The following is a 14,872-nucleotide window of genomic DNA, read 5'->3' on the forward strand; positions in this document are numbered from 1 at the left end:
TTCATGTGCCTCTTGTATTTCCTCCCAAGTCATCTTCTTCGTTTGCGGGTTGCAACTCCCATGTTCACTCGTATGTACATGAGTGGGCTCTTATGTCCATGACAGTTTTTATCCTGCCATGTAGGCAGCCATACTCCGTTTTCAAAGGGATCCTCCCAGTGATTTTTTTTTCTTTTTCTTTCTGTTCCAAAAGCAGCACCAAATCATAACAGTACATTCACATGCAATTTCAAACCCCTCAAAGCACTTTACAATAACACGTCAGCACACAAGAACTCACACATACGAACGCTCATACAAACAGGCTTCAAAGATGAAGATGCAGATCTATAGAATATATATATGTATATATCTGGAATGAAATGCTTTAATTCTGCAGAGCCTGCATGAAAAGGAATGTCTTTATAGATTTGTTTTAAAGGAGGTGAGGGAGAGACTGAAAAAGGCAGTGAATTCCAGTTTGTACAGATGAAGAACAAAAAGCTCTCCCACTGTGGGAACAACAGAAGATTCTATCAAGCAGACAAGCAAAGAGACACATAAGAACGCTTTTTTTCTACAAACAAGACTCCAACCACCAGTGCTTGTTCCCATCAACGGTGACAAAAGTGAGGACATTACATGGACCTCACAGAAACCTTTCCAACAATCATGCACACGTCCATCCACAAAGGCAAATATACATGTTTTGTTTTTTTATTCAAGCTTCTGAGAGCTATCAAGACTAATGACTCACAGCAAGCAAGAGAAGAAGTCTAAACCACAGTCACTTCCATATCCTGGGATGAGATGGGGAGCTGCTGTTCCAGTCTCAAACCAGCCGTATGTAAAACTATTGAGAAGCGTGCTTCTATCCAAACTTCCTTCAGTCTCATTTTCATGACCAGCAAAGGCAGACAACTCTGAACCAAAAAGCCACACAGCTAAGGCCAGCAGCACACAACTCACATGGAGCGTCCCTGTGGAGGGCCAAAGTTCCTGTCGCCTCGCTCGACACCAGGGGGAGCCGGTTCAGGGGACCGTGACCTTGACCCTGAGCTTCCCGAGGAATAGCTGCGTGACCGGCTGCTGCGGGATCCTGACGACCTTGACCCAGAGCGAGAACTGCACAAAAAAGAGGTTTTAAGAATCTGGAATATCAACCCCCCAATGTTATTTTTCCAAACAAACAGAAATAATATAATGACAAAGATAATATTACAGGAATTCTGTCTTGAAAATAATACTACATAAAACAAAGAACACAACACCAACACAACAAAACAAAACAAAACTGTCCAAATTACACTGAAGCCTTAGACATGGTCATGCAAAAATAAAAACAAAAACAAAACAAACAAACAAAAAAAAAACTCACAAAAAAGGAATATCTTACAATAATAAAAACAGAAAAATCAAAATCTGAAAGTTGCAGTTTTCAAAAGCAGCTTTGGTGTGATCTTTATGGAATGGGAAAAGAAAAAAACCAGGTGAAGTGTAAGAGCTGTTAATGTGCGAATCAGTGACTGCCCAAAACGGTGATGCTTGTTAGCTGTTACTCCAGAAATCTCTCCCTTTGCAACTGCCAGCACCACTTTTAGACATTCTCCTTGGATCATTTTACTGTATTTCCCCTGATGCCAGGTGTCATGCATCTGCTACTAACATCACTAATCGTAGGTCAAGCAAAGCAGATCAGATCATGCTATCTGGTCAAGTAAGCAAACAGAAAAAGTAATTCTTAAAATTGAAACTATTATTCCAATGTCTGAGTGTTTACTTTCCTTCCTTCCTTCCTTCCTTTCTTTCTCTCTCTCTTCTTTTTTTTTTTTGTTGTTGTTGTTGTTTTTTTTTTTGCAACATTATGAAATAGGATGGATATTAAGGTTTCATCCAAGAAAGTCTGGATCCTGTTGCAGAGAAAGGATCAAAGTTTCAGAAACTAATACGTGTGCACACACACTGAACAATTACATGGACATTATTTCAGTTCTCTCATGTGAACAAAACATGAAAATATGAAAGCTACCTTGTGGAAGACGCTGATGCTCTCCTTTAAAAAAAAAAAAAAAAAAAAAACTGGCTCATTCTAATGTTTGTATGTTCAGCTGCATGGAAAATCAAAAATATTGAAAAGCAGCATAACTAGTAAATCTGATGACTTTGACTGTCTGAGTGAAGTTGACATGCACAAACTGGAAAAAAGATGGACAATTATGTACCTGAATTAAAGAGAACATGTAGTATTTAAAAAACAAAAAACAAAAACAAACACCAGGAACGTATACATTTATAGCTGGCTGCATGCGTCCAGCAACGCTGTGACAACTTTGAATAAAAATTACAACCGACAATGCACAGTAGAACATAACTTCTCTTCATATTCTGGTTCACGTCTTCAAAATAATATTATAATTTAAGTGCGTTGGTCTGTAAAGTCTCTTTAATTTTGACACGTCAATTCTGAGCGGCTATCATTAAGCCATATTTCTACAGTTTGTTGTCAGCGTTCTGAACTAGCTTTACCAGCATCACAAGTGGGTGAGTGAGAAACAGAGGCAGAGTGAGAGAGGCAGAAAGAGAAAAAGAGACGTGCGTGTGTACACAATTCCTCTTTTCTGGGAAGAAAACATTGGATCCAAATTCAAACAGAACAGAAATCCATCTCCTGGTGGACAGTTTTAAGCCTGTCTGTCAGTCCATAAATTCTGATTTCAGTCCACCAAAAGCAATGCTATGTGCCATTATCCCCAACCCAGCCTTCTCCAATACTGTAATAATGCTATCTCTACTGCTATCAAAACAAACTTTGAAAAAAACAAAAAAAACAAATGTTTGTTTGCCTGTTGTTCTGATTCTATTAAAGACCGAACAGTTTCATTCATGCATCTACAAATCGGTCAACAACAACAACAACAATAAAACAACAACAGAACACGTAACAATAAATGTCCAAAACAGTGCGTGTTTGCCACCATTTGTTCCAACGACCGTCTCACCTTGTTGGCTTCACAGGTGGGCCTGGTCGTGTTTTCTTTTTCTTTTGCCTGATGGCAGAAACACACGGTACTTTACAACAAGGCCCTCCCTTCCCACCTATCTTCGCCACACCATTCCACCAACAACACTTCAGACATTTCCCTGAGGCAGGGAAACTACACCCCGGTCATGAGAACTTTAAACAACATACAAGCCATGGACCATGACAACAATCCTTCTGTACAATTTTGAAATCTTTGAAATGATTTTGAAATCTCTTAAATTAACTTTCAATCAAATGCATTTTTGAGGCAGCATTTAAGATGCATTCTGTAAGAACACTCAGTGTTGACAAAGGAACTGTACATATCTATTAGAAACCCTGAAAATCAGTTTAAAAACTGTTCAGAGGACAGCCTTTTTTTTCTTCCAACCACTTTGCTGTATGATGGTGTATTGTGTCAGATGAGAAACAGATTATCACCACATACTTCTACCCCACATAAAATTCTTCACCCACATCTAAGCACAGGTAATCATCACCAGAAAAAGTAACCAGACCATCCATCTTGGAAAACAAAATCCTCCTCCAGTTTTATGAACTGTCCCTTTTCAGTTTTATTAACTTTCACAATCATACTGCTCATCCAAAGTTCCAAATGAATGGCAACACTGTGGCTCGTCTGCACCAGCACACAGGGAGCTATCACCGTCAGGTCACAGGACACTCTACACTGCTGCCAAGCCGCTTCAGTGTTGTTCAGTGGTGACTTTTCTGGTTCAACATACTCAGGACACTTCTTACTGACAACTTTGTCACAGAGCCAGATTGCGTCACCAATAAAATGAAGTGTGCTATCAGTCCCTCCAAAGACAGTCCCCCAGGCATCTGCCACCACCTAATATTTTGACAGGAATTCAGAAGCATGTAAATGGAGGGGAAATCAAAACTGAGATCATCATGGGAGCAGGGCAGGAAAGGCAAAAACATTTGGGTCAATTTTTCTAAATCTGAGGATGGCTGATGATGACAAATGACCATGGTGCTATGGAGTCAATTCTGCTATCTGTGCCTCCTTTCAAACTGAATCCAGGCATGAACCAAGCCTAAGATACAGACACCTGGAGTGTCAGAAAATTTGAGGAATGCTCCCAAAGAAGTGTCTGTGAAGTGGATGACTCTCAACTGTGTGGTCTCAGTCAACCCTTCTGAGCCCCTAACAAACATTACACTGAGCTGAAGCTGACCATGGGCTGAAAAATGCAGCATCTGATGGGGCTTGAACCTGCATCCTCCTGGCTATCAGTCTGTAACACCAACCGCTTAGCCACAGCATGTGGTGTCATGTCTAAAAGTCTGGCACATTTCAGCCCATGTTGCTTGCCCACACCATCAAGGTGGCCATAACCCTCCTCTTCTTCACTCTAGCAATCTTTGCTGTTGATACTTTGACATCCACATACAAAACTCACAAAAACAGAACACCTTAACAACTGTATCTGTATAAACTACCACCTTCTCAAACAACTGTATCTGTATAAACTACCCCCTTCTCAACTCCAAACTGCTGACTAAAGACTCTCCCACTCCCTCTCATCTTCATTTTTTTTTTATGTTCTTCTACACACCTAAACAAAACCTGATGAATACTAAAAACTCTGAATGCTACTGGATACCAATGAAGGGCCTTCCCATTCAGTTTTACAAAGAGAAGTTTGAAGTGTAATGGAAGTACTTCCACCCACGAACTTTGTAAGGTTTTTGGCTGCTCACCATAGGACTCCATGTAACTTTTGTGTTGATCAGTATTTTCATCATGTATGTTTACTTCACCATCAAAAGTGATTTTCCTTCAGCTGCCAGGGCAACTGTTATGTTGTCATAGATTCCTTCAACCTGAACCAACAGTATGCCGCACACATGACCCACCTTTTTCTCCCTCCCCTTTCATACCTTGCCTGAACGGCAGATCACAATTCAAGGTGAAATAATAAGGGGGAACAACAATCCCACTTATCTGCTATCTAGGATGATTTGCTTCCCTTGTACGCCTTCTATCCAGGTGGCCACTTTACCAGTACTGACAGTGACAGTAAGTCTATTAAAAGTTTTGCATGAGTTTGAAACAAAATATCAATTTTTATTCTTAACTGAAATCTATACTGCCTCTAGAACGTGTGGACTGAGGTGGTACAGAGGAAGGAAGGAGAAAAGGTGAGGGCAACACCAGGAGTCAAAGCGGAGAAAAAAACCCAAAAAACAAAAGAAATTCAGTTTTACAATATTTCAAAACCAAAGCCAAGCCACAATTTTTCTTCCGAAAGGAACGGCAGGGTGTGGTGGTGGTGGTGGTGGTGGTGCATGTTACACAAGTTTTAACCACTACAGGGAAAGAGGGTGGTAAGTGTTGCTGAACATCACTGAGATGACAAGTCAACTGTTTTACAGTCCTCCCCCCACTCCTTTAACTACACACCCTTCCCTCCACAAAACCCAAACTGTCTGCTTTCCCTTTCCTTGTTTTACCAGTTTGGGGTTACCTTTTGAAACTTTCAGGCAGCGAAAAAATGCTTAGTATTATGATTCAATTATCTTTGTTGTTAAGCCCAGACAACTGCAGAGGCCATATCAGGGCTGAGACACTGCCATGAAAGGCAACAAAGATTTTACTTTGTTCTAACCACAAGAACGTGAAATACGTGGTGGGGAGATCATGTTCAGCAACAGTCCTTTCCTTACACTAACAGGCTATGCTCTTTGTATTGCAGTGCAGTGTATTACTTTTTGTCACAACTGATTTGTGTGTGTGTGAAATTCAGGTTTATCTCCCCAAGAACAGCATGTCATCACAGTGCAGCACCACCCGTTTCTTTCTTCCTTTTTCATGTCTGCAAGTACACATGTTTCAGTATGAAAGTGGAACCTTCTGCATAACTTCGCCAGGTAAAGAAAGCATGCCTTTGCATAAACCCAAAATTGATGGAAAACTGCTTCTAAGCCAGACATTTATTTTAGGGAATACCAGATTTCTAGTTCTACAACAGTAACATGGGGTAAGGGAGAACTGTTATAAATCAGAGAACAGAGGACTCTCAGGGAAATAAACACTAAAAGTAAAAACAGTTTCACAATAATCCCTGACTATACAGAACAATTCCACATTTTAAAAGGAATGCACAAAACACAAACAGGAAACAAAACATCTTTTGCAGCAGCAGCAGCAACAACACACAACATCCACCCACCAGTTCTCCTCGCAGACTGATGCAGCAGTACCATAATTCCTCACACAAATGTGCAGGCTTCTTGACTTCAAATATCAAATCGAAAAACGTTCCAACTCACTCTGAAGAGAGAGAAGAATCACTGAGAGACCTTCGACCCCTTCTGCTTCGTGAGCGACTGCGACCTCTCCTGTTGGGCTTAGGAGACTTGGACCGGTTCTTCGCAGATCTGGCAACACACAGTTCACAGCATGTTCACTGAGTTCTCAACAAAATAGCAAATAAAAAAATAAAAATGTCTTTTCAAAATATTCATATTTTATACATCACCATCAGCAGCAATCAACATGCAAGATTTTTCTTAGCAAATACAATTTTAGGTCAGTCAGTGCAGAAATACACTGTTAACAATCAGGTCATACTACTTATTGTTAACATTGTATAGTACGTAACATTCAGTTCTGAACTGTTTTACAATGTATTACACAATAATAAAGATTAAAGTTACAAAATATTAAAAACAAACGTCTCTGTACATGTGTGAAACTTGCGTCAAGGCACAGAGTATACAACATCAATGCAGAATACACTCAATGCATATCTGTTCAAACTGAGGACCATTTCACACATCAAAAAGCAGCAGGTATGACCCCACTCCTGGACAATACTGAGATCAATCACATGGGGAACAGACTTTTATAAACCATTTTTTCTCAACAAAAGTTTCATTTTCTGTCATACACTTAAACAACAACCAAAAGAAATTAAAAAAAACTGTAGACACAAAATTGCTAAAAACAGAAACACCAATACGCAAAAAAGTATAGTAATAATGCAACCCACACTGATTGCTTCAACAACTCCCAAGTGAAAGCCAGACATTCTGTCATGGACACTTCATATTTCCATAACAAAAACAACAAAGTCCTCCAACAGAAACCGACCGGGGAGCAAGATGGCAGCAAAATAGCTGTAAACTGTCTGCTTATCAAAAGTTCAACAGGTTTCTTTTCTTTTCTGGTTTTTTAATCCAACATTTCAATAATGAAATGCAATGAACACATCTGAGGCAGTTCATCAATGTTTGTTTGCTTTTCTTTTTCTTTTTTTTGGACTGTGCAATACAAAAGAAATGCATCATGCATCTAAAAAAAAAAAAAAAACACACACACAAAAAAAACACAACCTATCAAAACTGTACTTGAAAACCTGGAAAAAAAACCAAACCAAAACACAATCACAATTTCGCTAATTCAACAGCAATATGACTGCGACTTTTTATGAATCAGATTTCAACTTGCATCCCCCCCCCCCCCTTTTTTTTTTTTTAAATAAAACTACAGGAAATAATTCCCTGTGTGATCAAACACAAGCACTGACCTCCTCCAAGGGTCGTGCCACTCGTCGGCAGGACGGCGGTAGGGAGGGGGAGAGGCAGCAGCGACAGGCGGTGAGGGAGACATGGCACGCATCTCTTCCATCCGGTTGGGCCGGTACGGGGGCTCGGGGCGCGTCTCCATGCGTGGGTGTCGCCCAAACCTGGGACATCCATTCGTTTATTTTATTACTGATGCTATGTCTTTGTTCTGCTGTCTTTAACTCATTCCCCAAACCTGGGACATCCATTCGTTCATTTTATTGCTGATGCTATGTCTTTGTTGTGATGTCTTTAACTCATTCCCCAAACCTGGGACATCCATTCGTTCATTTTATTACTGATGCTATGTCTTTGTTGTGATGTCTTTAACTCATTCCCCAAACATGGGACATCCATTTGTTCATTTTATTACTGATGCTATGTCTTTGTTCTGCTGTCTTTAACTCATTCCCCAAACCTGGGACATCCATTTGTTCATTTTATTACTGATGCTATGTCTTTGTTCTGCTGTCTTTAACTCATTCCCCAAACATGGGACATCCATTTGTTCATTTTATTACTGATGCTATGTCTTTGTTCTGCTGTCTTTAACTCATTCCCCAAACCCGGGTCATCCATTCGTTCATTTTTCTTTTTAATGTTGCTACATCTTTGTTGTGTTGTGTCTTTAACTCATTCCAGTCAGGCTAAAAACTTAATCCTTCACTGGCAGCCAGAGCAATCATGTGTACACTTTGGAAAAATATATATATTTGAATACAGATATAAAAGACGTACATATTTTCTAAAAACTTATACCTTTCTGTTCACACAATAAAACAATAACAAAATCAGAACAACTGACGATTACCTGTTGTAAAGGTAAGTTGATCCCAATCAAAGTGAAGAAAGGAAAAAGTGCAGTTGGTCAGAGCAGATTAATTTTTGAGTTGTACAATTAATTCTAACACTGAAGCTGAAAGCGGATGTGGAGTGTCATGACCACAGAGACTGAAAACTGATCAAGCAAGACTTCCATTCTCTTTTCTTCTTTCTGTTTTTTTTGTGGGTTTTTTTTTTGGTTTTTTTCCGGTTTTTTTGTTTGTTTTTTTTACATTTTGTTCTCCTCACCTTCTATTCATCTAGTGGGCAAGTCACAATCACAAAAAGGGGTCAGTGCTTACCATTTTTCAGAATTCTGTGTTTCCAATAAGCAAGCTATCTAAACCGTTTAGTTTCAAATTTCAAGAATCTCTTCTTGCATCCCAGTCAGAAAAGAATGCTCGGGAATGTTCTGTACAAATACTGCAGCTTCTACCTTATCAGTGGTCCACCAAAATGCATGCTGGTATGCAGGATGAGAAAGAAAAGGAAAAAAAAACCAGATGGAAAGAAGGGAAAAGGGAAGGCAACTCACTTGTCCACAGGGGGACTGAAGTGACGGGGATACCGTTCTGGAGGAGGGGGGTAGTACTCCTTTTCCTGAAAAAACAAAACAAAAACAGACTGGGTTAACACATGAATATCCACTTGACAATTTTGTATATCAAGCATTCATGCACATCTGAATGTGACATGCAAACCTCGGACTTCATATTTCGGAACAAGCTGTTTCACTTTTATATTTCAGCAGTCACACTTGCAAGAAATATATGAACTTTTTAAAAAAATGATGCATAAATCCAGTCACACGAGCACAACTGCACATGCAGTTCCATTCATTTATTTGCAGGTATGCATAAACATGTTCACAATGAACTTATATATGTGTGCATGAGTGTGTGTTGCTCACTCTCACTCACCCTCTTAGGAATAAAGAACTCACTCACTTCTAGAAGTTGATAAGTGTTTTCTGTGTCTTTCCTTATCAGAGGAATATCTATCTTTGGTCTTGGTGTTTCTTTCCCCTAACCCTTCCTTTCCTCTTCCTGTGTGCACGTGTGACAGCATGGAAAAAACAAGTTTGAAAGGAATCCTTTCATCCTCAATAAAAAGTTGAGTATGAACTGAAGCTGGTACTCACACTCTCACTCTGTTTATCACACTCACCCTGTAGGGAGAATAGGACTCCCGGTTGTAACGCACTTCAAAGTTCTCGTAGCGGCCAGACTGCCAGGCATTGATTCCCCTCTGCTTGTAGTACTCCTCTTCGTCAAACCTACAGCAGGAAACAATCCTGGCGTAAAACACATTCTGCAGCATCGTCCTTACTGTTCTTCCACTGCTCATATTGCCACAGTGAAACCACTTCCACATTCCCTGTAGGAAAGGGTTTATAACATGCTGAAGGGACACAACTTCTGAGGTTCTTATACAGTATGGATTGTCTTCCTTGGACCACTGTCTCATTCAATACCAAACAGAAGCTCATAGTCTCCCTCAGACCACTGCCTCATTCAGTACCAAACAGAAGCTCCAGCTCATTTCCTTTTGACAACTGTGGGTACCACCAAAAAGACACACAGACCTGCTGCAAAACTGCTTTGGTTGCAAGAGAAAACACCAATCTGACAGAAGTTGTTTCACTCTCTGATCTCTTAGGTCTTTATCAATGAATGTATCATAATCAAGGTGAATGACTGAAGACAGAAGCACCATGTTTTGGTCTGCTATTTTTTTCCACAAAAACCTTGCGAAGAATTTAACCTTCTCACATACATATACTGGACAGAAGAACTCTTCCAAGTGTTTGGCAGTGGCCAGAGTGAATGCAGAAGGGTTAAACACCTCACAGCACACTCTGCATCTTCACTGCCGAAAACTTTAAAATCAGGCAATACATAAAAAAACTTTAACATCTTATAACCTCCTACAATTATGCCATAATTACACAAAGACTGAGACACACACACACACACACAAAGATGTACAAACACACACAGTGAAGATGCACACACACACACACACACAAAGCCGTCTCTCTCACAAACAGTACTCACGCTGCCTGATCGTAGTAAGGGTCCTTGACTATAGGCACGTGTACCACCGTCCTTCTCTCGTTCTCCTTGTTCATCTCTCGCTCCTCATCCACGGACAGGTTCAACCGTTTCTCCTCAAAGTTGGACTCCTGCTCCTTCCGCTGAGATGCCTTCTTTATTTGCTAAAATGATAGAAAAAAATGAAAAGGGAATAAACAATCATTTCAGAAAAAAATAGATTCTGAAATCAACGCAAACCTAAATAAGAAATATGATACCATTCAGAATCATGTGATTTTTCTCAGAGTTCTATAAATTTGTCGCTTTTTTCTTTGAGTTGGACATTTGCATGTATGTTCTTGTGGATTAAACTTTCTCGACTTGGCACAAAACTGTAAAAACAGCCCTTTTAGATGACCATATTTACTGCTGTATATGTAAGACAGATATCTCCTTAAAAACAGACTTTTACAGTTCAGGTAATTTATACACCACTAAACAGGGACTCTTCTTCAATGTATGCACCACAAAACAAGGACTCTTCTATATCTATACACCACAAAACAGGGACTCTTTTTATATCTATACACCACAAAACGATTCTTTTAGGGGGTTCAAGAAAACCTCTAATGTTGCACTTTCTAGTCCTATCTGCACTGCTACGCACAGCATCCATCACACAAAGAGTACCCTCTACCACCACCACCACCACAACCCCACACACAACCACATCCACACTCCCCCCACAATACACACGCACAGCACACAACAAAACCCAAAACACATACACATCCCCTACCTCTTTGGCATGTCGCAGGCCACGTTCCCAGGCAGACTCCACTGGAGGCACCTCTGGCGGTGGAGGCAGGTCAATTGGTTCTTCAGGCGGCTGAAAATGTCTTCAATCATCACTCACTTCATCTCACCTTTGTCTCCCCTTCCCCCACCTCCCTTCTAACTTGCCCCTATCTCATTTCATGGCAATGTGCTCACAACACTCGTTGATTTGTACCCCAGTATCATTTTTCATTTACCTCCCAATGTTCTGGTGCATAGAGCTATACACTGTATGTGTATATTCCATAAAAAAAACAAAAAAACTGTCTACTATGAAGGTGAGGAAAAAACACTTTGAAGACATACTGTTTGGAATATCAAAGGCAAAAATCTAAAAGCTTTATCCCTGTGTGCTTAAAATTTAACACTGTAAACACCGAAACAGAAAACAAGCCCCTCTTCAATTACACAGTTCCTGAAACTACACTATGGGGATATTATCACATTTGCATTAAAACTTCAATACAGGTACATGGCATAAACTTTTTTCCTTTTCTATTTCCCTGATCTCATTTCAACAAATAAGAAAAGAAAGGAAGAAAAGAACAAACAGAGAAGGGGAGCAAGATGAGATTAGGGGGGGAAAAAGACAAGAAAGAAAATAGTTCAAAATAATCTGAACCCGGCAATCTGAGTGAGATAAATCAGCTTGTCTAAAAATGCAAATGCTGCAACTATGTATGTTCGATGTCACTTCGTAACCACTGGATTCTTCTTTTTTTTAAATCGAAATTGTGGCGGAGGGTTCCAAAAATTTCAGGACGCTGGGGACAGGAAAGTGACATGACTCCATACCTCTTGTCCCCACGGCGATCCTCCTATTCCTCCTGGTCCGTTCCACCTCTGGCCTGGTAACTCTATCATCTGGTAGTTGCCTGCACACACATCAAGAATTGTGACTCACTGCTCAATGTGATATCATGTATGCTTGTTGTGTTAAAAACCTGGTAGCTCTATCTGATAGTTGCCAGCAGGTGCATGAAGTATCTGGTTTACTGCACACTGCAATAGGAGTTTGTATTATACCCCATGTTTGGCGATACAGACATATACTTACCATGTCAAACTGATGCAAACTAGGTCCATGTTTGGTGATACATGTACTTACCATGTCAAAGTGATGCAAACTAGGCCTATCGGTTTGCTCTGCTTGGCCAAATTTTGCGTGGCTAACAATGCCCGGTGTGTTTGTTGTGCGGAAAGACCTGGTAAACTATAACATGTCCCCAGTAATGGACCAGAAATGCATCAAGCATCTATTTTACCACACAGTGTCAAGAAGTGTGTTTGCTTTGTAAAACTAAAAGGACTATGAACCAGAAGTATCCCACAATCAACTTTTCACAAACAGTAAACTTCCCTTGAGGGATCAAGACTAAACTGAACTTACATAATTTTAAAGTGATCAGTTCCTCAATAGGGATACTTAATATTGTATATAACCTATCAGTCTCACTCAACCGCACACATACATTCTCACACACACACACTCAAAGAATCATGCGTAGCAGCATACACACACATGCACAAAAACTCATGCACACACACACACACACACACACACACAGATTACAGAATATATCCCACCCACACGAAACTCAATTTGATATAAATGATCCATTCAAAAGCAAACACTCCAAAGAATACTGATAACAGTTTCCACTGTATTACTTTTTTGACACAAAATATTTCTCCGAGTGAAATTATGCGGAAAGTGTGTGTCAAACAGAGCAGCACCACTTTTGTTGTTGCTGCAATTTTGCTGTCTGCAAACATATTTGTTTTGTTGTCAAAATGGATTTTACTACAATTTTCTTTTATGCTTTACTACAAAATTATACTTGGGACAACCTTTTGTTCCAACTGTTGCCATGGTCCAAAATAAAATTCCATCCTATCAGAATTCTTGATAATAAAAAAAAAATATAATAAAAAAGTTCATTACTAATAACATCAGACAACGGCGCCGACCTTTGTCATTGACCCCGGGGTGGAGGAAGCGGCAGTTGAGGCCCCAGGTGCAAGTGCCCCGCTGGAAAAAGCGGCAGACGGGTTTGATGAAGGGTTTCTTGGTGACCCCTGGCTCCTTGATCTCCCCCTCCTCACAGTCGTCGTCCTGACACACACACACACACACACAAAAAACACTCACTGGACACAACCAACACTGGAATGTGTACTGTGCACACACAACACTGTCACTACTGTGTGTGTGTGAGCGGGATAAAATTCAGTCTGACAACTGTTGGGAGTTTAGCATTCTGATTGCATAATAAATGTCACAGGAAAATATGCATAGTCATATGGAGTGGGGGTGAGGGGGGGGGGGGTAAGGACACATATTTCTAAAACTGGAAAAAGAAAATGCTTGACAATGACACTAAACTTAAATTCTAGAAAATGAGGAAAACTATTTCCCGAGTGGTTTGGTGTGCCAATCTCATCAGGTTGTCCACTTAGGGTCTTTAACAGCCAGCTCAAATCAATTCATGAATGAGAAAGTTCTGAGAAAACCAAACATTAGTCAAAAGAAAACATGATTGTACACTGGAAATGGGAACAGTTATTCAAACACTGATTCGTTGATACATTGGTTGTTGCTGGATCTACTGCCGATGTCACAAGTTTTTGGTGAATCTAAAATCAGAAGCCTTACATGCTTTTCAATCTGGTTTCACCCATAAACCCACACATCTTGTGACTACGTGCTAGTTTTCCCATGGTCAGGGTAGGGAGGGGGGAAAGGGGAGGGATCTCTCTCACAACTGAAGTGATGTGAAGCAGTGTGAAGGGTGAAAATCGCATTCCATAAATCAATGTTGTGGAAATGTTCAGTTCCAGTTACTTACATCATCAATTTCTCCCTCATCCTTGTCAGAATCCTCTCCTTCCTGAAAAAAAAGTGAGAAGAAATCAGTAACTTTCTGACTTTATACAAAGTATAAAGTACTGAACGAAAAAAGAAAGTGTCATTCCTCACTTACAAGTCATGTGACTTGAGAGTGTACTTTTTCAGTTCTATAAGATTTTGTCAATTGTAAAATCTGTGCCCATTCTAAATAAAACGTTCCTGTGAGAGTGACACCATAAAGTTGAATAAAGCATTTGTATGCAACGAAAACAAAAAATCATTCCATGAACCATGTTCTAAACATTTCTTTCTCAGCATTCTCACAACAATAAATCAAAACTTAATTATCAATAATGTTTTTACAAGTTACAGTCTTACACTCACTCACAGCACAAAAAAGTTACCTTTCTAAGTTCTTCAAAATCCTTGTTGCTCCAGCTGTTCAGTGGCTATGAAATTCTGACAGTGTGAAAATCTGTTTTCTAAATCTGACTTTTTGTTCATAACTTGATAATGATATTTATGTATGTATATCATATAAACTGCTGAGACGATTTCACACTCAGTCACCGCAGCTTTCTGTGTCACGTATATGTATACATGTATGTATACATGTGTACGTGTGTGTAAGACTAAGAGTACTCAGACTGCATAAAAGAGATAGGAAACAAGCAAACGAGCACAAAAGAGAGAAAGAGAACAAAAAATGTATGAATAAAAATGTCA

The 14,872-nt window shown here is 39.8% G+C and overlaps 1 protein-coding gene across 2 annotated transcripts in view; it reads right to left on the reverse strand.

Annotated features, from left to right (window-relative positions):
- LOC143300758 (uncharacterized) overlaps nt 1-14,872 on the reverse strand; it is a 32,453-nt gene that overhangs the window by 11,297 nt on the left and 6,284 nt on the right. The window contains exons 3-13 of one of the 2 annotated variants that reach the window (XM_076614671.1): nt 14,145-14,186; nt 13,267-13,411; nt 12,091-12,170; nt 11,258-11,347; nt 10,480-10,640; nt 9,590-9,698; nt 8,958-9,022; nt 7,564-7,722; nt 6,305-6,412; nt 2,979-3,026; nt 949-1,104 (exon numbers count right to left, since the gene is read on the reverse strand). In XM_076614671.1, the coding sequence (XP_076470786.1) occupies nt 949-1,104; nt 2,979-3,026; nt 6,305-6,412; nt 7,564-7,722; nt 8,958-9,022; nt 9,590-9,698; nt 10,480-10,640; nt 11,258-11,347; nt 12,091-12,170; nt 13,267-13,411; nt 14,145-14,186 (1,163 nt within the window). The remainder of the gene's footprint in view (nt 1-948; nt 1,105-2,978; nt 3,027-6,304; nt 6,413-7,563; nt 7,723-8,957; nt 9,023-9,589; nt 9,699-10,479; nt 10,641-11,257; nt 11,348-12,090; nt 12,171-13,266; nt 13,412-14,144; nt 14,187-14,872) is intronic. The other variant, XM_076614672.1, reaches the window with a different exon arrangement.

The sequence above is a fragment of the Babylonia areolata genome, chromosome 26 (genome assembly GCF_041734735.1).
Source record: "Babylonia areolata isolate BAREFJ2019XMU chromosome 26, ASM4173473v1, whole genome shotgun sequence".
In the NCBI taxonomy this organism is placed as follows: domain Eukaryota; kingdom Metazoa; phylum Mollusca; class Gastropoda; order Neogastropoda; family Buccinidae; genus Babylonia; species Babylonia areolata.